Raw genomic sequence first — 22,526 nt, forward strand, 5'->3', positions numbered from 1 at the left:
TCATTAAGGTAATGTCCTGGTTCCAGATGAACGATATGACGCTGACAGACGTGCATGACACATGATTTCGCGGCTGAAAACAGGAAGCCGTGGGCTAGAGCCCATGACTGCACCTTGTTGATGGCTCCCTGTAGGCGCCGCTCAGCAACAACAGTACCGGAGGAGCAGTACGAAATGTAGAAGTCGTCTGCATACAGAGAAGGTGAGACCAAGGGCGCGACAGCTCCTGCTAGACCGTTAATGGCCACTAAAAATAGAGATACACTCAATACAGAGCCCTGTGGGGTCCCATTCTCCTGGATATGGGGGGAACTATGGGAGGCACCAACTTGGACATGGAAAGTATGGAGCGATAGGGAATTTTGGATAAAAATCGGGAGTGGGCCCCGGAGACTGTACTCGTATGTGGCAGGGATATGATGTCGTCTGGTCGTCTCCTAAGCTTTTCGTAAATAAAAAAAGACGGCAACCACGTGTTGGCGTCTGGAAAATGCTGTTCGGATGGCAGACTCGAGGGAAACTGGATTATCAGTGGTAGAGCGACCCTGGAGGAAACCGCCCTGGCATAGAGCCAGTAGGCCACGTGATTCCAGGACCAAACACAACCACCGACTTACCATACGTTCTTACAGCTTACAAAGAACGTTGGTGACGCTGATGTGCTGGTAGCTATCCACATCAAGCGAGTTTTTACCGGGTTTGAGCACTGGAATTATGGTTCTCTCCTGCCACTGCGATGGAAAGACGTCGTCGCACCAGATCCGGTTGAAGATGACAAGGAGATGTCGCTTGTGGTCAAACGACAGATGTTTGATCATCTGACTGTGGATCTGACCTTACCAAGGTACTGTGTCAGGGCAATGTGCAAGGACGCTGAGGAGCTCCCACTCTGTAAATGAAGCATTATAGGGTTCACTGTGACGTTCAGTGAACGAGACAGCTTTCCTTTCCATCTGCCATTCGAGGGTGCGAAATGCTAGGGGACTCGAGCATAGTGCTCAGCAAAGTGCTCGGCAATAGCGTTTGCGTAGGTAGATAACAGGCCTTTGATGTTAATGCCAGTAACACCTGTCGGGGTCTAGTACCCACAAACACGTCTGATCTTCGTCCAGACTTGGGAAGGTGATGTATGGCACCCAGTGGTCGATACGTCCCTCTCCCAACCCTCCTGTTTCCGTGTTTTTATAAGCTGGTGAACGCTGGCACAGAGCCGTCTAAAAGCTATTAGGTGCTCTAGGGAAAGGCGCCCCTTATGTCGCTGTAGAGTTCGCCGACGCTCTTTAATGGCCTCAGCGATTTCCGGCGACCACCAAGGTACTGACTTTTGCCGGGGGCACCCTAAAGAAAAATGGATCGTCTTTTCCGCGCAGAAACGATCGTTCTAGTGACCTGCTCAACTACCACATGATGGTACCATGTGGGGGACATTCAACGGTGACTACAGAGGTGAAAGCTTCCCAGTCTGCCTATCTTGGTAGACGTCCAGGGGAATGGCTCTGGGGGATTGACAGGAAGATGGGAAAGTTGTCACTACAACACAAGTCATCGTGGGCTCGCCAGTGGAGAGATGGGAAAGGTCCTGGGCTTCAGATGTCCCCTGCATTTGGGAGGGTAGGTACTTTGGGAGCAATGGAAGGAGATTTTCTCCCTACCACCAAGGGGCAGATGTATTCTAGAGGCCCAGAGGACCCACTGCTTGTGGCATAGAGTGTGGTACGACTGGTACTGGGTGATTTAGCCTTCTGCCACCGAGCAGTGTGTCAGCAGTGCGCAAGTAGCAGCAAGTGGCTTATTTAGCGGTCATATAAGTGTTTTAGTCAAGTTGAAAATTTGTTTGAGTGTTATAAGCGCACTTGTTTAGTTAAATCCGTCAAATCATTGTGTAGTTTCGTAATTAGAAGGGGCAGATTTGCATTTTAATATCTGTGATGTGTAGAGTCACGTAGTCGTCTCTCATTTGTTTATTTATTTTAAATAGTCTTTGTACGTTACTGACAGTACAGTTAGCCTTCTGCCGCCGAGCAGTGTGTCAGAAGTGCGCAAGTAGCAGCATTACTGCATTTACTAGGCAGTCTTGTATTTTAATAACCATTTAACTTTTGTGTCGAATTGTTTGTGCTCTCTGTAGATTAGTTCAGACGTTCTTTGCCAACAGTATTTAGCATGGATAGGGACTGCGACTGCTGTGTTCGGATGCGGGCTGAGTTGGCATCCCGTCGCTTCCAGCTTCAGGCAATGTTGGCTGTGGTCACACAGCTTGAGGCTGTTGCCCATGGGTGTCACTGTGGCGGTCTGGACAGGGGTTTGTCGGGGACGACCAGCTCGCCCCACGCATCCCCCAATCGGACTATGGCTGTGGCTGTCCGGGATACTGCCCACATTGAGGCTGACCCCTCACCCATTGTAGAGTGGGAGGTCCTCTCGAGGTGTGGCAGGGTGTGAAAGACACTCCGGAGGGCCGAACGGAAGGCCTCTCCAGTTTGTCTGACGAACCGGTTTCAGGCTCTGTCTCCGGCTGATACTGATCTACGGCCGGACATGGCTCCTTGTCCTATTCCAGAGGTTGCCCCTCAGTCTGCAAGATCCAGGCGGTCGCAGAGAGTGCACTTACTGGTAGTTGGGAGCTCCAACGTCAGGTGCGTAATGGGGCCCCTTAGGGATATCGCTGCAAGGGAGGGGAAGAAAACCAATGTGCACTCCATGTACATACCAGGGGGAGTCATTCCAGATGTGGAAAGGGTCCTTCTGGATGCCATGAAGGGTACAGGTTGCACCCATCTGCAGATGGTCGCTCATGTCGGCACCAATGATGTGTGTCGCTATGGATCGGAGGAAATCCTCTCTGGCTTCCGGCAGCTATCTGATTTGGTGAAGGCTGCCAGTCTCGCTGGTGGGATGAAAGCAGAGCTCACCATTTGCAGCATCGTCAACAGGACTGACTGCAGACCTTTGGTACAGAGCCGAGTGGAGGGTCTGAATCAGAGGCTGAGACGGTTCTGCGACCGCGTGGGCTGCAGATTCCTAGACTTGCGCCATAGGGTGGTGGGGTTTCGGGTTCCGCTGGATAGGTCAGGAGTCCACTACACGCAGCAAGCGGCTACACGGGTAGCAGGGGTTGTGTGGCGTGGACTGGGGGGTTTTTTAGGTTAGATGGCCTCGAGCAAGTACAGAATGGGCAACAGCCTCAAAGGGTGCGGGGCAAAGTCAGGACATGTGGGGACCAAGCAACAATCGGTATTGTAATTGTAAACTGTCGAAGCTGCGTTGGTAGAGTACCGGAACTTCAAGCGCTGATAGAAAGCTCCGCAGCTGAAATCGTTATAGGTACGGAAAACTGGCTGAAGCCAGAGACAAATTCTGCCGAAATTTTTACAAAGGCACAGACGGTGTTTAGAAAGGATAGATGGCATGCAATCGGTGGTGGCGTGTTTGTCGCTGTTAGTAGTAATTTATCCTGTAGTGAAATAGAAGTGGATAGTTCCTGTGAATTATTGTGGGTGGAGGTTATACTCAACAATCGACCTAGGTTAATAATTAGCTTCTTTTACCGACCTCCCGACTCAGCAGCATTAAAGGCAGAACAACTGAGAGAAAATCTGGAATACATTTCACATAAATTTCCTCAGCATGTTATAGTCTTAGGTGAAGATTTCAGTTTACCAGATATAGACTGGGACACTCAGATGTTTAGGATGGGTGGTAGGGACAGATCATTGAGTGACATTATACTGAGTGCACTATCCAAAATTATACCTCGAGCAATTAAACATAGAACCGACTCGTGGAGATAGCATCTTGGACCTACTGATAAAAAAACAGACCCAAGCTTTTCGACTCACTAAGTGCAGAACAGGGAATCAGTGATCATAAGGCCTTTGCAGCATCCCTGAATATGGAAGTAAATAGGAATATAAAAAAGGGAGGAAGGTTTATCTGTTTAGCAAGAGTAATAGGAGGCAGATTTCAGACTACCTAACAGATCAAAACGAAAATTTCTGTTCCGACACTGACAATCTTGAGTGTTTATGGAAAAAGTTCAAGGCAATCGTAAAATGCGTTTTAGACAGGTACGTGCCGAGTAAAACTGTGAGGGACGGGAAGAAACCCACCGTGGTTCAACAAGAAAGTTAGGAAACTACTTCGAAAGCAAAGAGAGCTTCACTGCAAATTTAAACGCAGCCAAAACCTCTCAGACAAACAGAAGCTAAACGATGTCAAAGTTAGTGTAAGGAGGGCTATGCGTGAAGCGTTCAGTGAATTAGAAAGTAAAATTCTATGTACCGACTTGACAGAAAATCCTAGGAAGTTCTGGTCTTACGTTGGATTAGTAAGTGGATCGAAACAGCATATCAAGACACTCTGGGATGATAATGGCATTGAAACAGAGGATGACACACGTAAAGCTGAAATACTAAACACCTTTTTCCAAAGCTGTTTCACAGAGGAAGACCACACTGCAGTTCCTTCTCTAAATCCTCGCACGAACGGAAAAATGGCTGACATCGAAATAAGTGTCCAAGGAATAGAAAAACAACTGAAATCACTCAACAGAGGAAAGTCCACTGGACCTGACGGGATACCAATTCGATTCTACACAGAGTACGCGAAAGAACTCGATCCCCTTTTAACAGTCTCTAGAGGAACGGAAGGTTTCAAATGATTGGAAAAGAGCACAGGTAGTCCCAGTCTTCAAGAAGGGTCGACAAGTAGATGCGCAAAACTATAGGCCTATATCTCTGACATCCATCTGTTGTAGAATTTTAGAACATGTTTGTGGCTCGCGTATTATGTCATTTCTGGAAACCCAGAATCTACTCTGTAGGAATCAACATGGATTCCGGAAACAGCGATCGTGTGAGACCCAACTCGCTTTATTTGTTCATGAGACCCAGAAAATATTAGATACAGGCTCCCAGGTAGATGTCATTTTCCTTGACTTCCGGAAGGCGTTCGATACAATTCCGCACTGTCGCCTGATAAACAAAGAAAGAGCCTACGGAATATCAGACCAGCTGTGTGGCTGGATTGAAGAGTTTTTAGCAAACAGAACACAGCATGTTGTTCTCAATGGAGAGACGTCTACAGACGTTAAAGTAACCTTTGGCGTGCCGCAGGGGAGTGTTATGGGACCATTGCTTTTCACAATATATATAGATGACCTAGTAGACAATGTCGGAAGTTCCATGCGACGTTTCGCAGATGATGCTGTAGTATACAGAGAAGTTGCAGCATTAGAAAATTGCAGCGAAATGCAGGAAGATCTGCAGCGGATAGGCACTTGGTGCAGGGAGTAGCGACTGACCCTTAACACAGACAAATGTAATGTATTGCGAATACATAGAAAGAAGGATCCTTTATTGTATGATTATGTGATAGCGGAACAAACACTGGTAGCAGTTACTTCTGTAAAATATCTGGTAGTATGCGTACGGAACGATTTGAAGTGGAATGATCATATAAAATTAATTGTTGGTAGGGCGGGTGCCAGGTTGAGATTCATTGGGAGAGTCCTTAAAAAATGTAGTCCATCAACAAATGAGATGGTTTACAAAACACTCGTTCAACCTATACTTGAGTATTGCTCATCAGTGTGGGATCTGTACCAGATCGGGTTGACAGAGGAGATAGAGAAGAGCCAAAGAAGAGCAGCGCGTTTCGTCACAAGGTTATTTGGTAAGCGTGATAGCGTTACGGAGATGTTTAGCAAACTAAAGTGGTAGACTCTGCAAGAGAGACGCCCTGCATCGCGGTGTAGCTTGCTGTCCAAGATTCGAGAGGGTGCGTTTTTGGATGAGGTATCGAATATATTGCTTCCCCCTACTTATACCTCCTGAGGAGATCACGAATGTAAAATTAGAGAGATTCGAGCACGCACGGAGGCTTTCCGGCAGTCGTTCTTCCCGCGAACAATACGCGACTGGAACAGGAAAGGGAGGTAATGACAGTGGCACATAAAGTGCACTCCGCCACACACCGTTGGGTAGCTTGCGGAGTATAAATGCAGATGTAGATGTACTTTTCACGGTGATGGTAATATAGCTGCAGCATATGTGGATGTCAACTGAACTGGGTAATAGTTCAAATTTATGTTAAGCCTCTTGGAAAGTCAATGGTCCAGGGTCTTGTACTCAATGATTTTTTGCTCCTTTTGGAGTACTGTGCAGTCTGGCGGGCAGGGCGAGTGCTGCTCTCCACAATTGATACAAGTGGGAGGAGGCGCACAGGGAGTATCTGGATGCAGTGGACGTCCACAGTCTCGAAATGTGGTGCTGGAAGTGCAGCAGGAAGACATGTGCCCGAATTTCCAGCATTTAAAGCACCGCATAGGGTACGGCAAGAAAGGAAGAATGAATTGATTGTTGGTGTTAATAACGATCATCTTCCTTTACCTCCTCTGCATTACTGCAGATGACGTGTCACTGAGCACATTTGTTCTGTGCAAGCAGTACACGTGAGGCGCCTAGTTGTTTCCATTGTACTGTGTGGAATATGAAGGTTCTGTTATAGTTCACTAACCTGCTGTCTTCAAGTTGATGTCCTTAGCGCAGAAAACAGCACGCAGGTCGTAGGTTCGGTATCTTGAGGCTGAAACTGACTTTTAGCGAGGTTCTATTCTGAAATAATGTATCACTTCTTTGGGATGCCACTCGCGTATTAAACTATATTATCTTAATACAACACCTTCCGATACAGCAAAGTGCGTGATCAAAGACAATGTTTACGAAAATGTATCTTTGCACTATTTGTGGCACGTGTCTGTGCCTCATGACTGCCGGAGTGAATCTTTTAATACTGAATACTGGCAAACACATCCTGCCACAGACAACAGACTGTACATCTCGACTGCCTAATCCAGAGTGACGAACAGGAACTTAAATAAAAATTGAAAACACATCCTACGACAGACAACATGTCGGTTCTTCTCGACTGCCTAATCCAGAGTGACGAACAGCCAGAAACACTTCGCACGCTATACCAGAAAAGGTGTGACCCGAACGCTTCCGAAGTGCTTCGTCTGCAATTTCGTCAGTCTTTTGTTTTTTATTTAAATTGTTTTTAATAATTCTAAAATGACTGATTGATAGTCAGCTGTTGAGTGAAGTCATTCCAATGAGTAGTTTAACTAATAAGAATAACTGTACTTCAACGTTTTGGCGCCCTTGCTCCGAACACAGCAGCCAATCACAGAGCAGGAACATTATGCAGGCGGTCTTTCTCACAGGAATGGTACCGAATCTAACATCTGTCACAGGTACCTCACACCACATTTCGTCATCTATATACTTCTTGCATCTCCACTGCTCTGGGAACAGCTTCTTGGAGCCTAATATGATGGCTGATTAAGCCAGAAATATTACAAGGGGGAGGGACGCATGGTTTAATTTCACAGTGGTAAACCATCATCTTGACCTTTTCAGGCAATGAATCACCCTCAAATGCCAAGATGAAGGCACCGGTAGCAACCCTGCTGTCTTTCGGTCCCCCATAAACGCGCGGGATAAAATGAGCACCCTGATTTTCTAAATTGGCGTGGAGCTCGTCGTCAGACTGCAAGAGGAGGTCACGATGGAAAATAAACCCCTGGACCATGTTGAGGGTTTTATGGGGAGTGATGGAAACAGGATTATCACCCAGCCAGTCACAAGCGAGTAACGCCCGGGATTGGGCTGGGGATGCTGTCTAAATCAAGACTGCACCGCTTCTCATCTTGCACAGCACTGTCAGTTCTCCAAACTTATCCTCAAGATGTTCAACAAAAAATTGAGGCTTCATAGGTAGAAAGGAATTCCCGTCCATTCTGCTACAGACTAAATACCGCGGCGAATATGGCTCTCTTCTTTCTGTAGCCCTACGTTCCTACCATGGTGTAGTGAGGGAGGGAAACGATTTACAGTCATATTTGTCAGCATTGTACTCGATCTTGCCCTTCGTAGAGGTTGCTGGCGCCGTATGGTCACCAGCAGGAGTCATCCGCCCTGATGCCACCCACTCTGATCAGGGGCTCTCCCCACAGGCGCCACCCAGCCACACCAAAGGCCACCTGGGTTGATGGCCGTTGCTGGGAGTCCTGATATCCCAGGAAGACAGGCATCTACTCGTTGGCATACATAGGAAGTTTACAGCTCAGTCATCAGCAGTGCGACCCTTGGGTACATGGCGACCCCACTATAACAGACTGGCTACCGTGCCGGATATTGGGTGCAGAGAAGTCCAATACTGTCATGAAGACGAAAGAGGACAGGAGATAATGGAAGAAGATGACATACCCCAGAAAGTGTCCTCACCCAAAGAGATGAATTGCAGGTGGAGATGCAAAACCATGACAAGAGGTTCAGGAGATCGAATCTAAGGGCACTATGGATAACTCATGCAACACGTTAAGGCATCCTTCCCCATATGGGCTGCTCTTCTGTAGAATTTGGAAAGTGGCAGGTCAAACCATAAAATGGGACCTGAACTTATAGGGCCGAATAGTGTGAGACTCCATTTAGTCGCCTCTTAGGACAGGCAGGGGTACCCCAGGCCTATTCTAAGCCCCAAACCTGCAGGGGGACTTTGATTTAGTCACAGCCTTCTGTAGAAAACCACAACAGCACGATGAAGCTTCATTATATATTAGTAGTGACCTACATCTGCAATGTAGTGACCTTAACATTGCTGATTACTGTATAGAAAACGTGCTTGAGGATGATAAATGCTACTTCCAAGAATAAAACTCATAATAGTATCAGTATGCCATACTCTAGATCGTGACTGTGAATTTTTTACACAGTTCTTAGGAAAAGTGCTATTCCACTTTGAAAAATTATCTAAATATAGAATATTAATCTTTGGAGATGTGAACACTGATATAAGGCTAAAGACAGCAAAACAACTTTATCTATAAAATATGTTACGATCACGTGACCTATACTGCATTAATAACAATCCAACATGTCAGTATATTATTCAATACTAATTTCCTTTCAGACAGTGAAGGTATATGGTTAAAATTAAAAGTTAATAAGCCTATATCTGACTGCCTCAAACTAAAGCATATTAGGTTACTGTATCATCAAAATACTGACAGTGACAGGATACAGTTGCGGATTATTAGATGGCATCACATCCTGCTTGAAAGTGAGAGTGTTGAGGATGCCTCTGCAGTTTCTATCAATGTACTCAAAGACATTTTCAAAACCTGTTGAACAGAGCTTGGAAAAGAAATAGTGCAACCACCCGAAAACATGACTCTACATTCAAGTGGTTCATACCCACTCTGCAGAGGCTCAGAACATTAGTTATGAATCACTATGATAAATATAAAATTTATAATGCAGACAAAGCGAGTTACATTGAGTTAAATAGTAAATACAGATAAGAAATCAGTTTAGCAAAGTGTAAAGCAAATGACATTTACATTAGTAAGTCTCATAACAAGTGTAAAGCTGTAGGTAAAACCTGAACTGGGCACCAGCAAGAATAATAAAAGTGGCGACTGTAATGCTTATATCACACCAGATGAATTCAATGCCTATTTTGTGAATGCTTGTGACATACGTTCCTCTATCGCAGCTGAGTTATGTTAAAAATGAGTGGTCACACCACTGCACAAAAAAGGAGATAAGTCATGTCCAAGTAATTATCGATCAGTTTCTCTAATACTCATTCTATAGTAGAGCACTGTATGCAAATCCAAATCCATAAGCATCTATCTGCCAACGACATTCTTAGTGATTCTCAATATGGAGTCAGACCTGGCTTATCGACTGTGAAAGCAGAAGAAAATATTGTTTCTGTCAATGCCATACTTGTAGGCGTGAAAAAAATCTTCCGACTCTGTCAGCCACAGAATTCTGTTAACTCTTACGGTTTTAAAGGCGAAGTTCTATCTCTGATTACATCTTATCTCAGTGAGAGAAGACAAATTTTACATATTAACAAAAACAAATCAGAGACTCTGTGTGTAATGCATACACAGGAATACAATTATTTAATATGTTACCACCTACAGCGCACATTGCATCACTGAATGTCTGCAGAAATATTACAAAAAGGTTGCATCGACAAAACGCCTTCTATATTATAGAAGAATTTAAAATATGTAATAAAAATGATCTAACCTACTGAAGCTGCCATACGATATAAGCACTGTGATTACAGAAGAGTCCGATTGCACCCGCCTGTGTGGGCCCATGACGTCATCAATATGGCGGAAATGGCCGTTCTAAGAGTCTCTAATATGGCACCTATGACGTCATAAGAAAAAACACGGCAACAAACACGAAAATACATATATATAAGACAATAACATCTCCCCCCAAAAATAAAATCAAACTAATGGGACAACCACGGGAAATGGGGAGTTTTACAGTGGAGACAAGCTAAATATAACAGTACAAAGGTACACCACGATCCCAAAACCCGCAAAATGACGGAAAAAAATTAAAACATTCTGCTACACCAATATAATCTACGGGAATCGGACATTTCCCTTGATCTATATAGCTCAACAGCAACAGTCGAACCACAAAAAACACCTACAGCTACGAAAATTGGAATCTGACATTACCCTTGACCTATATAGGTCAACCATAGCTGATGATACCACAACACCAATAGCTACAACTACGAAAATTGGAATTGGTCATTTCCCGTGACCTATATAGGTCAGCCAAAACTATTAATACCAGAAAACCAACACCTACAACTACAAAAAATAAAACCGAAACCACAACACCTCAAACACCTAAGAATTAAACATTTCTACATAAAATAAAACACAATCAATACACAAAACACAGAACCCGAATAGAATAGACACAAAAAAAAACAGTTACTACCAACAAATTCAGGCACTGCAAACTAGGTCAGCCACTCCATCCCCCACCTCCCCCCCCGCCAACCCCCCCCCCTCCCCCCCCCCCCCCCCCCACACACATACACACACATATGTACTCGGTCTGAGACGCCGGAATTCTGGTCAACCTCATGTTCTTGCGACAAATACTACACTTCACAATCTCAGCAATTAGTCCAAATAACTGCAAGAGTTCAATAACATGCAACATGTCCTTCTCCATCTCCGACCGCAACATAGCACTGTTATACCTAACAACAGAAGCCACACAATAAATAAAACGTCTTACTACACCATAAACAGCAAACCAATAACATCTAACGAAAACACCAAACACATAAACAAAAAATATTATTGAAAAAACTTTCAAACCTCACGTCCAGAACTATAAACACTACCAATGAATTCACAAATCCAACACCAAACCTCAAATGAACCCAGTACAATACATTACACACACACACACACACACACACACACACACACACACACATACATACACACACACACACACACACACACACACACAAGCACGCACACCACCACCACCACCACCACCAGAGGGCACCACAAACACAACACAACAAACTCATAAACTCCGTGCTGTATGACGTCACACACTACACCACCCTTGCGTCACAGGTCAAGGCACACGGGTGGTTTCCGATTTGGACTATTCCGAAAGTATTATTGTATCTTCATGTTGCCTTTTATTTTCGCAATGCATTCATACTTAATGTTTAACATGTATGAAACACATTTCATTTATATTCATTGAGATGTTTTCCTCAGCATGTGCAGAGTGTTACACAGACTGTTTCTCCTTTTGTCATTCTGCATGATGCATTTATATTTAATGACAGCTGAATGTCTCCAGGATAAACCTTATATATTCCTTGAACATGTTAAAAGTTGTATGATTTATTATGTAGCTATGTAAAATGACAATCAAATATTGGTTGTACTCCGATTGGATTTGAGTTAAGTAATAGATCGGAATTACTTATCTAAATACCTGGTAGTTTCTAGCATTAACATACATTTCACTACCAGTTGTAAGTAAGGATAATATCACTATTTTTTACCATTAGCTTTTTAGAAAATTCACCAAAGCCACAGAGGGCACAAATTCAAAAGTTTCACTACGAGTTACGTAAAAAACCACGCGCAACACTGCAACCACTCTATATCCAAGGTTTTAGTGACTTCCACCGTATAAATTCAAATTAGGCGTGCAAACACAAAATATAAAATTTCATGGCGAACCTTGGTTTTGTGGGGGCGTTAATACTCATTTCGTATTTCACTGGCGCGCAAATATTCACAGATTCAATGAATTCCACATTACAAAATTAATGAACATGAAATATTAAATGTCAAGGTGAATCATAGCTTTGTGGGGATAAAAGGAGGCAACACACAAAGTTTCACGGTTCGCTGAACTGGTACGATTTGTGGCTTTTGCAGCTCCCAGCCGTCACGTGGCGGATATTTCTTTCGTTTCTCCAATCATTTACTATCACATAAATGTTTTGTAAAAGTCAGAAGTTAATTTCCGATCGATTCGCGCCGCACGCTTCCATTGGCTGATGGTAACTTGGTTCTCATTGGTTGACTGGACTATCGAAACCCGTCTTTGAAATAGAATGTATTTGTGCCTTGTCGAGGAAAGAAGCCCACTGGATGCACATGCAAGGAGCTATTTCCAACCGCGAAAGATAGTGCCACTTTGCGCTTCTCTTTTCTTGTCACTGTTTTGCGGGATGGAGGAGGAGAAATACCAGTTCATCTGTAGTATTCGCCGTGGTTTAGCGGTTGTAGATGCTGGTTGCAATGGGATTATCTGTTTGTGAAACTTGCTTATTTATGGTACTTTGTAATTTACTTGACAGGTCTACATATATATGAACTTTGCTCTGATGTAGCAAACAGTTCAGCTCTGATTAAACTTTCATTTTGTTCAATAAATGTGCTTTCGGTATTTAGTGTTTCTTCTTCTTGACAGCCCTACTCGTACAACCAGTAGCGGTAATTGATCCCTAATTCTGTGTTACAGTATTTCTGTCAAAAAGATGTGCCAATACATCTTTAGTAGCATAATAACCACCCTCATGTACATCTTCAAATTCCAAGACATCGAGCTAATTTATTAATGGTATTTTTCAGCGGTACTTACTTTGATGTTGAAAAGATCTGATGCGAAAATGTAGTATTTATTTGATTACGATGTATGGTTTATCTGTAACTCGATCAGTAAAAGCTTGCATTACATTTTTTTCTATAGTACATCAAGGGCCAAACTTACATCACGTTCTTCAATATTTCACAGGTGTTTTTTTTATTTTTATTTTTTTTTTTAGCTGTCTCCAGACCTGTACATATTTTGTGTAGGACAGTTTGTCCTGCAAAGAGCATCCCCTATATGTCGGGTGTATAGGGCATATTAAGGTCTTGTTCTCAGAATTGTTCTGTGTGTTAAGTGGCCGTTCAGGGCTGTTATAACTGCAACGCGTTGTAATGCTTCATAATATGTGAATGAAAATCCCCCAGTGATGCAGCTATTATTTTGAAACCAAGACTGGGATAAAGCCAGAAAATATGGGGCATTTACACGCTATTGGACTGGTGACGTTCGATTATACTTGTTAAGACGCTTTATATGTGTTTTGTACTTGTGTTCGGTTTTTTCATTTTGCTGATATGGCCTTGGATGTTTTATTGATTTCTTATGCCTCTAAATAATCATATTGACTATTCAGTGGTCCCAAGAACAGTATAATTAGCTATAATTTCAGACGTATTGCGATCTAATGCCTCAGATAGTACAACACCGTACTGTCACAAACCCTATATTCCCTGCAATATTGTTATACTAGATGAAGTATAACTGTTACAAAAACTGTTTCTGAAACTTAACGTTTCGAATGAAAAGTTGATAATGACTGACCTGAGCTGTTCTTATGGATCGAAAGATTACGGCCCTTCTTGTCATATCGAAAGTTCACATCATTTGATGCACGACGTTTTGTTGGCGCCAAATGGCAAGCTACATTTTGAGATTAATGTGAAAACGTTTACTTTCTTTATTGCCAACTGAATTTGAAACACAATAGTGTCTCGACCTCTATCTGTTGCTGCGCATCGACCTGAGATAATTATAAGCAAAGACGTCACGCTAAGGTGGAGTTCGTCTGCTAGTGCGTGGTGTTTGCTGTTTTCTTAAACGTCGATCAATATGTGGGATTTGGTTGGCGCCGTGTAGAATTTGCAATGCCTCAAGTAAGTAACATTTTGTGATAGTTATCATGTAATACAGTTACAATACGTGTGAACAAACTGACAAGGAAGTTTCTGTTATACACCAAGATGTTGACATATAGTTGTAGCGACATTTGTACTTTATTTGGAAATAGAACTAGTTTTCAAGATGTTGAATTATAGTTGTAACGACAAGTGTGCTTTATTTGGAATAGAATTAGTTTTCATCATTTTAGCATGTAGTCTTTCTGTCGGTATCTTGATATTTTAATTTTTCAGGTTTTTCCATCTGTTAAGATATGGAGTTTAAGTTTAATCTTATGTGCTGTTGTCACCTGTTGTTACTCAGCGGCACATATCGAGAATGACGACAATGTGCTACACATAGGAGGAATATTTCCTATTGGAGGAAAAGGTGGCTGGCAGGGTGGTCAGGTAACACGCATTATGAAAAAGTATTGTTAATGTGTGAGTAGTGTATTGTTTCCTGTGATTTTTGTAGCCAGTTAAGTTAGGGAAGTATAAAACTGCCACTGATCCACACAGGCCGATTGAGAACAGTGTGGTCATATTCAGGGTCTCACATTTATTTCTGCTACCAGGCTGTGCAGTTTGGGAAGGTGCACCAGTCAATTTGAAATACATGAATGGGAAACCTCCGATTTAACCTAGTTAGTATTTTTTCCCCTTATGATTTCAGGTCATTTGAGTTGCCAAGTTGCGAGTTTAAGCACAACCTTAACGGGAGAGAAACTAGTTAGTTAATCTGTGATTTAATATGAAGAGTGAATGTGTAATATAGATGAACTAACAGTCATGCAATTTTTAAGAGGGATGAAGATGCTGATGTTACTGACACTGAATGCCATGTCTCAACAGAGAGAAGCCTTCAACAGACCCAACTTTCAAAATATTTTGTTTGTGAATTATTAGATGTCATTGTTGAAGGTATAGACATATTCCTGTGTGTGTGCTTTTTTGAGAGAGAGAATATTGAATGTGGACTAGTAATGTCTAACTAGGTAACTTTTGCTGTGCATGCATTTGAAAAGGGTGTTTGTCATAATTTCTAAAACAGTTTTTCTTTCTGAGATAGTCACAGCATAATTGGTAGCTGATAGTATCGAGTTGTAGGTTTGGAAACTGTTTAATGGGACTCAGTTTTGCAAAATGAGTTTTAATTAGTATTTTTCCGAATAATTGCCCTGTTTTATAACTGAAATAATGATGTAGCAGTCTGTTACAGGATTACAGTGCAGGGTTGAAAGCGTCTCCCTTGATTTTTACTTCTTAGGTGTCTGTTACATAATCTGTGGTGATTGTTGTGTGTTTGGATGTGTTCTATGTATATTGTATGTGTTGTAAATCTGTTTTCATATTTAAAAGATTGATTTTAAGTGTAAGATATTCTAGACTGAATTGGCTACTGTAGACTTCTACTTTCTTTAAATTGAAGACTTGTATTTCTTTGTAGGCATGTGAACCAGCTGCTAATCTTGCCCTGGAAGATGTAAATGCAAGACCAGACCTACTGCCAGGATTCACACTCAAATTACATTGGAATGACAGTGAGGTAAGCACCCATACAGTATAATTTAGGGACTAGTGTAGCAGGGGATACAACCCGTCGGCTTTGGACAATGTCACAAGTCGCCAATCGAGAAACGATTCTTCTTAGTGTTGTAGCTCCCTTCAGTGGCTGATAAGTGTTTTTTGGCTTTTTTAAAAAAAGTCTCACGAGATAGAATAAACAGATCCACTTTATTAAGCAATCAGTAAAAAAACGAAACAAACATAACAGCAAAAGCGAAAATGGTAAACTGCTCTCTGGCGACTTGTGACGTCATTGTCCAAAGCCGACGGGTTGTATCCCCTGCTACACTAGACCCATAATTTATGTTTAAAAGTCATGGTACAAAACTATTGTCTGAACAGTTGTCACCATTAGCTGGTTGCAAATAAATGTTATAGTTAAAATAGAAAAACTATTTTCGTGAAAACAGAGTGACAGTTTTGAAGCAGTTATCGTGGTCAGTAGATCTATATAACTACCATCTGAAAGGCAAAGACATTCATGGTCATTTGTGAATAATAGCTGATACTGGGTCGACAGAAGCGTCCGATCCCACGCGTTAGCTTTGACCCGTGACGTAAGGGTGTTGTGTGTGACGTCATGACGGTGCAGAGTTTGGTTTGAGTGTGGCTGTTTCCAGTTCTGTTTTATCTTATTTTATTTACTTTTCTGATCTGTTCGTTCTATCTCGTGAGATTTTTTTAAATTTAAAAACACTTATTACTTATTTTAATTATCTGTTTCCTTCAATTTCTGTTTTAGTTTATTATATTTATCTTTCTGATCTGTTCGTTCTATCCCGTGAGATTTCTTTTTTTAAAGACAAAAAACACTAATCAGCTACTGAAGCATCTTTATCTTCTATGGGTTGCAGGGGTTATGACCCCTGGGGAGGTGGGTGGGTATTCATGCATGGCTGTCTTCACTTACACGCTGTAGCTACGCCAGGCGTCTAAATTTGTTTATATTTAGTTTGCCCCCCACCCAAAACACCCCATTTCCCGCGCTTGTCCCGTTAGTGTCATTAGGCTTCTTGTGGAAAGTGTGTGTGTTTGTTTTTGTTTCCGCCATATTTGTGACGTCATGGGTCAAAGAAGACGGGCGGGATCGGACGCTTCCGTATTTCCCTGATACTATCTCACTGCTGTTATTGGTATATATTAATGAACTACCAGAATAGTTCAATACTATTTGCAGGTGACGCAGACATTTTAATTAAGGGAATGGATGTAGAAGAGGCTACACTTGAAGCAGAAAGTGTATTATGCAGACTAGAAAATGGGTTCAGAAATAATAAACTGATAATAAATTTAGAAAAAATCATGAGCTGTAAAAACAGTTGACCAAAATGATGAGATAATCTTAAAAAATTAAGGACTACAGACTTGAACAAGTACCATGTGTAAAATTTCTGTTTCCATATAGATAATAAATTGGACAGAGTACGTCAACAGCATAAGCAGTACATTTAAATCGGGCTGCTATGCACTATAGAAGTTAGCCAAAACTGTAATAATTAGTTCTCAAAATATTTTACTTTACCCACTTTGAATCAATGTCATTAGGAAAAGAACTATGGGAAAGCTCAGTACATATGAAGAAGGTACACATCGTACAGAAAAGGGCTATATGCATAATGACCAATGTAAAACGATGAACAGGCTGCAGATAAAAATTTAGACCAAACATTTTAACAGTAACAGATATTTAGATATATAAAATAATAGTCTGCATCTCGTGGTCGTGCGGTAGCGTTCTCGCTTCCCACGCCCGGGTTACCGGGTTCGATTCCCGGCAGGGTCAGGGATTTTCTCTGCCTCGTGATCACTGGGTGTTGTGTGATGTCCTTAGGCTAGTTAGGTTTAAGTAGTTCTAGGGGACTGATGACCGCAGATGTTAAGTCCCATAGTGCTCAGAGCCATTTTAACCATTTTTTATAAAATAATTGCAGAGGCTAAGAACAACATCTTAAGATAAAGAGGTTCATCAACATGAAACAAACTGTTGGAAACTGTAAGCAATCCAACACAGAATAAGTTGCTATGAGAGAAGTGAGACATATGTGGGGGATGTATCTATTCACTTGCCTTCTGAACAGTACCAGCAAAATAAATATTCATATTTTTAGAACACAGCCAGAGAAATAATGGAGAAATATCAATTTTATTTGGTAAATGAATTTACTGAGTATTGCAAAGAACACTCAACTATGTGATAAGAAGTAACCACCAGTCAAATAAAAATTTATGTATGTAAATTTAAATGCAAGGGAAATATTCATGTACTGGGAAAAAGAGCTAAATACAGTGTACAAAATTATAAATGTATTAGGCTGTAATCTGTGCTATAAATGCACTAAGTTGTAGTAAATTGTTATTGTATATTTAATGTCAATGCCTGTATGTAATGATACAACATGTATCACCTTCAGTTCATTGGATGGCTAAATAAAAAAGTAAAATAAAATGCTCCTGTTAGTGGAAATCTCCCAAAATCTGTAAATGAACAATTTTTGTGTTCTTTTGCATTGCATTTTGTCATCCATTCTACAACAGTGCTAAACATTTGTAGCTGAAGTAATTTCCTATACATAGGCTACATTACCTCCCCCCCCCCCCCCCTCTCTCTCTCTCTCTCTCTCTCTCTCTCTCTCTCTCTCTCTCTCTCTCTCTCTCTCTCTCTCTCGCGCAGAATTGTTTCCCCCCACTATTAATGGCAGTTTTCAGTGCACATCCAAAAAAAGTTTCTCTGCTGATCATGTAATTTTTATGGGAATACTTTCTGTGTTGCAGTGTGAACCTGGCTTGGGAGCATCAGTCATGTACAACTTGTTGTACAATAATCCCCAGAAGGTGATGCTTCTAGCTGGCTGCAGCACAGTATGCACAACTGTTGCAGAAGCTGCAAAAATGTGGAACCTTGTAGTAGTGAGTACATTTTCGTTGTTGACAAAATTTCTATACAAATTCTTAGTCTGCAGAGGAATAGTGGCCACGTTCAGCATATTTTCTGTAAGTAGTAGGTATTTTAGTGCTTTCGGACAGTGATACCTTTTTCATTTGAAACTGTGGACTGTTGTTTTCCTTATTGTGAATGGAAATGCATATTAGTGGTATGAATTTCTCTCACTGCGAAACCAAGGTCGGCTAATATTTACATACCAATCTTTGTCCACGAGTCTTTACTGTTCTTACAATATAATTTTTATTTCTGAAGTGCGAACTTCTCCGGAATACTTGAATATTATGCTACAGTATACTCATGGATGTAATTCCCTCCCCTCATTTGAATTTAAATAAAAGTTGGGTGGATTTTTTGCTGCTTATAGTCCTCTGTGGCATGCTTTATCCATGAAATCGAGCAGGAGAATTGAAAATGGATGTATTATTTATAGTAAAAAAATCTCACTAACAATTTACATATGCCTCCTCTGAAAAATTGAGCTATGTTTGATGTTAATGCCTCTGTATGGAGTTTGTGCAACTGTCAAAATAATTAACTAGTAGTATCCCTTCAATTTTTATTCTGAAAGTAGAGTTTGTACACAGATGCTGTATGTAGAGTACCCATGAACCCTATTTGAAAGTTGACTCAGTTTATACAGTCAACTGTGAAGTCTCTGCAATTATAGTAGTTAGGCATGGTGAAACTGGGAGCATGATAAATAGTTATGCCATGTACCCAGATTTCATCTTCCAAGACTATGTGACCAATGTTTGCAGATGGAATTATAAAATTACTTCTAGGAAAATATAATTTTTTTATTTTTTCCCCATACCCTATTGTATTACCCCTGATGAATGAACATACTCTGCTGAAATATTTTTAAGTTTTGTCAGCACTGTGCTATTATTACTTTATTGTAGGTGATAAAAATAAGTGCTTTGCTGAATAGTATAAAATGTGACAGCACTATTAATGCGATAACTACTCACAAAAGATGACCATACCAAAATGGTACTGGTGACAGAGATATAGTGAATATCAAACTATTTTAACTGGGGTATATACCAATTTGTAGCACCCCAGAACTGTATACACTGTGATTTTTGTAATGAATTCTCCAAAGAAGAGATTTTTATGAAAAAGGATTTACTTCTTTCCAAATCTTGTTCTCATTATTTAACTGACACCTTAGAACAGCGAAGTAATGTGTGTGATTAATAAAGAAATGAACTAAAAGGGACAACATATTGAACCATACAAAATACTATTCATTTTGCTTCTGTATAAAGTTGAAAAATTCTTTTTCTACAAGGTTAAATTGAAAATATCTTTGCTCTCCGTACTAAAGTTGTTCCTCTGTCAGTACCAATAATAAGTTTGTTTATAGTGTTCATATTAATACTCACTTTTGTTTCAAATATGTTGCATAGTACTTTATTGAATAAAATGAAATTATTGTGGAAAATAATTTACTTAACTCATTGTGAAGGCTAATATTTTGAGATTTGTGTTTGGCGTAGGTTGTCAGTTTTGTTCATATCGACAGATGTTAGTTTCTAGTTTCACTAAGTTTCTGTATTCATTTATTCTGATCTAAGGTCAGATAGTCTTTATATAGCATAATACTATTTTATTCTAAAAAGAGATGCGAGGACAAATACGAGTGGGACCTCTTCCCGAAGACAAAAGTTTACGAACATGGCAGGTAAATAAGTACGTATTATTTCTTTAGCTTTTGCTATCGATCTCCAGAGTTAAGGAGAGGAAAAACAATAGCAATTAAAGAGGAAAGCCTTAGGAAAAGGTCCATTCTATACAAGTAAATTGAGGAACATGTCAAAAAAATAGCACAGTTAATTACAATATCTCTTGAACTGGAGCTGCACAGAATATCAGAGTAAATATATCACTAAATATAAAATGTTTTAAAGCAACACCTCTTCTTGTGACAGTTTTTTAGTAGGTGGTGTTAGTTTGCTTTTATCATTCCTATGTGCTACGGGATTATTATGTTCAGTATTAATTTTTGATACTTTTCTGTAAAAGTTTTACTAAACATAAGTTTGGATACAGTTATACATATCAGTTGTTGGCAGTGTAATTGTCATGGGATCAGTACTTAAAATTAAGCCATTAGATGGCTGTTGTAGGTAGCACAAGAAATATGGGATAGGACATTTATGTTGATACATGCTTGGAGCACTACATGGTCTGGGCGATATCAAATTCCTTAGATGTCCTCTGGGTTTTCCAGAAAAAAAAATTGAGGTGGATAATGGTTTGGACTGCCTCTTCAGATCTGATGACCATTTGAAGTCTTAGATTTCATTGGGTGTCTGTTGGAAACACCATATTAGTGCTAGACTGCTGAACCTGATCATCATTATTGTACACTCTGATCCACTAACACAAGCAGCACCCAAAGCAGAATTACTTAATAACTGTGTTGTAAGATAGACATCAGACAATGAAAATTACTTTTGCAGAATATTGAAGTGTCTCTTAACCCTTTTGCTACTCTGGGCATTGTGTACGTGTATATGCATGCAGCTTGTGTTTTCCTACAGTGCTACAGACATCTGTATGCATCCTGAGCTGCTGACCTCTTACTGCTGCGGATGACTTACTTCCATATGTCGTTGAATAAAAAGTTTAGAATATTTATTTATCATACAACATATATATCTCATTGTGTGCTATCATTTCCAAAAAACCTAAATTCAATATCTTGAATCATTTGAGATGTGATGATAGTTATGACCACATTATTTGCAATGCGCAAGTTCGTGAAAGAGTGCCTCTTTCACAACCTCTGTTGGATATAAAACTCGAGAACAAAATGAGGTATCATTCTGCTCTGTTTTAAGTAAAGTTCCAATATCTTGTCTGTTTCATTCACTGAAATGTATGAATTAGTCAACCATATGAAAAGGTTACGCAGTGTGCTTTTACCTCTGCAAAATCTTAGGAACTATGGCACACAATGAAAAGAAATTCAGTTATTTATTGTGCAGAGATATCAGACTGTAAGATGTGCAAAAATAATTTTTGTTTTTCAACTAAGTTTCCAAAAATCTATATAAGTATTTCATATCGGCCGTAATGCCATCCCTCAGCACAGGCACCAGCATTTGGTAAGTAATACAGTCCTAATGAAAGCTGCCATGAGCATGGAATGCAGAGAGCGCATCTGTAGCAGCAAAGAGTGTAATAGTTTTTGGAAAGTACAACTGCATTTTTGGTAATTAACATTAAATGTATGCTTGTAACGCAATACAAATGTGGATCAAGTTCAGTGAAGGTAAGATCCATCAGGGAGTAGACAAAATTTTTCCTAACCTTCACTTTTTGAGAGATCAGTTTTTATAATCAGTGGTGCACTATTTGTTTCTATCTGCTAAGTTTTATGTTTGTGTTTGCAGTATCATCCACATGTTGAAAAATGTATGTGACATTGTCAGTCAGTACTGAGAGATTCCCAAAACAAAATACTGTACTGTTGAACGATTAATATGACTGAATATTTATTATGCAAATACAAATACCATCATGTCAAGGATGTGATTTGTCATGAAAATGAGTGGAATTAGCAAAAAGTAATATACACCTTTCCAAGTTACTTCCTTATGTTTACTGCTCTATTGGCAAAACTGTTGTGCAAGACACTAACTTTTTTTTTAAATGGTTCGTCTCCAGTGGTCATGTTTCTGCTCTGGTATTACTTTACAAACAGGGCACCAGTGAAAGCCTTCACAGGTTTCACAAGATCCAGGAAAATTGTTAATTGTATTGGCTATCTACAGAAGTGAGGTAGTCGTAGAGGACTTCAGTAACATTAGAATCATACCTTAAGGTTTTTTTTTCACTACAGGGATTTAACAGGCAGCAAAATGAACCATAAAATTCTGA

The 22,526-nt window shown here is 40.6% G+C and overlaps 1 protein-coding gene across 2 annotated transcripts in view; it reads left to right on the plus strand.

Annotated features, from left to right (window-relative positions):
• The first annotated feature begins 13,748 nt into the window (after positions 1-13,748).
• The window catches only part of LOC124555316 (gamma-aminobutyric acid type B receptor subunit 1), a 118,956-nt gene continuing 110,178 nt past the window's right edge, over positions 13,749-22,526 (plus strand). For both annotated transcript variants that reach the window (XM_047129192.1, XM_047129191.1), the window contains exons 1-4: positions 13,749-14,119; positions 14,378-14,533; positions 15,573-15,671; positions 18,464-18,598. In XM_047129192.1, coding sequence (XP_046985148.1) covers positions 14,111-14,119; positions 14,378-14,533; positions 15,573-15,671; positions 18,464-18,598 — 399 coding nt within the window. In that variant the 5' untranslated portion in view covers positions 13,749-14,110. The remainder of the gene's footprint in view (positions 14,120-14,377; positions 14,534-15,572; positions 15,672-18,463; positions 18,599-22,526) is intronic.

Source organism: Schistocerca americana, chromosome X, assembly GCF_021461395.2.
Source record: "Schistocerca americana isolate TAMUIC-IGC-003095 chromosome X, iqSchAmer2.1, whole genome shotgun sequence".
In the NCBI taxonomy this organism is placed as follows: Eukaryota; Metazoa; Arthropoda; class Insecta; order Orthoptera; family Acrididae; genus Schistocerca; species Schistocerca americana.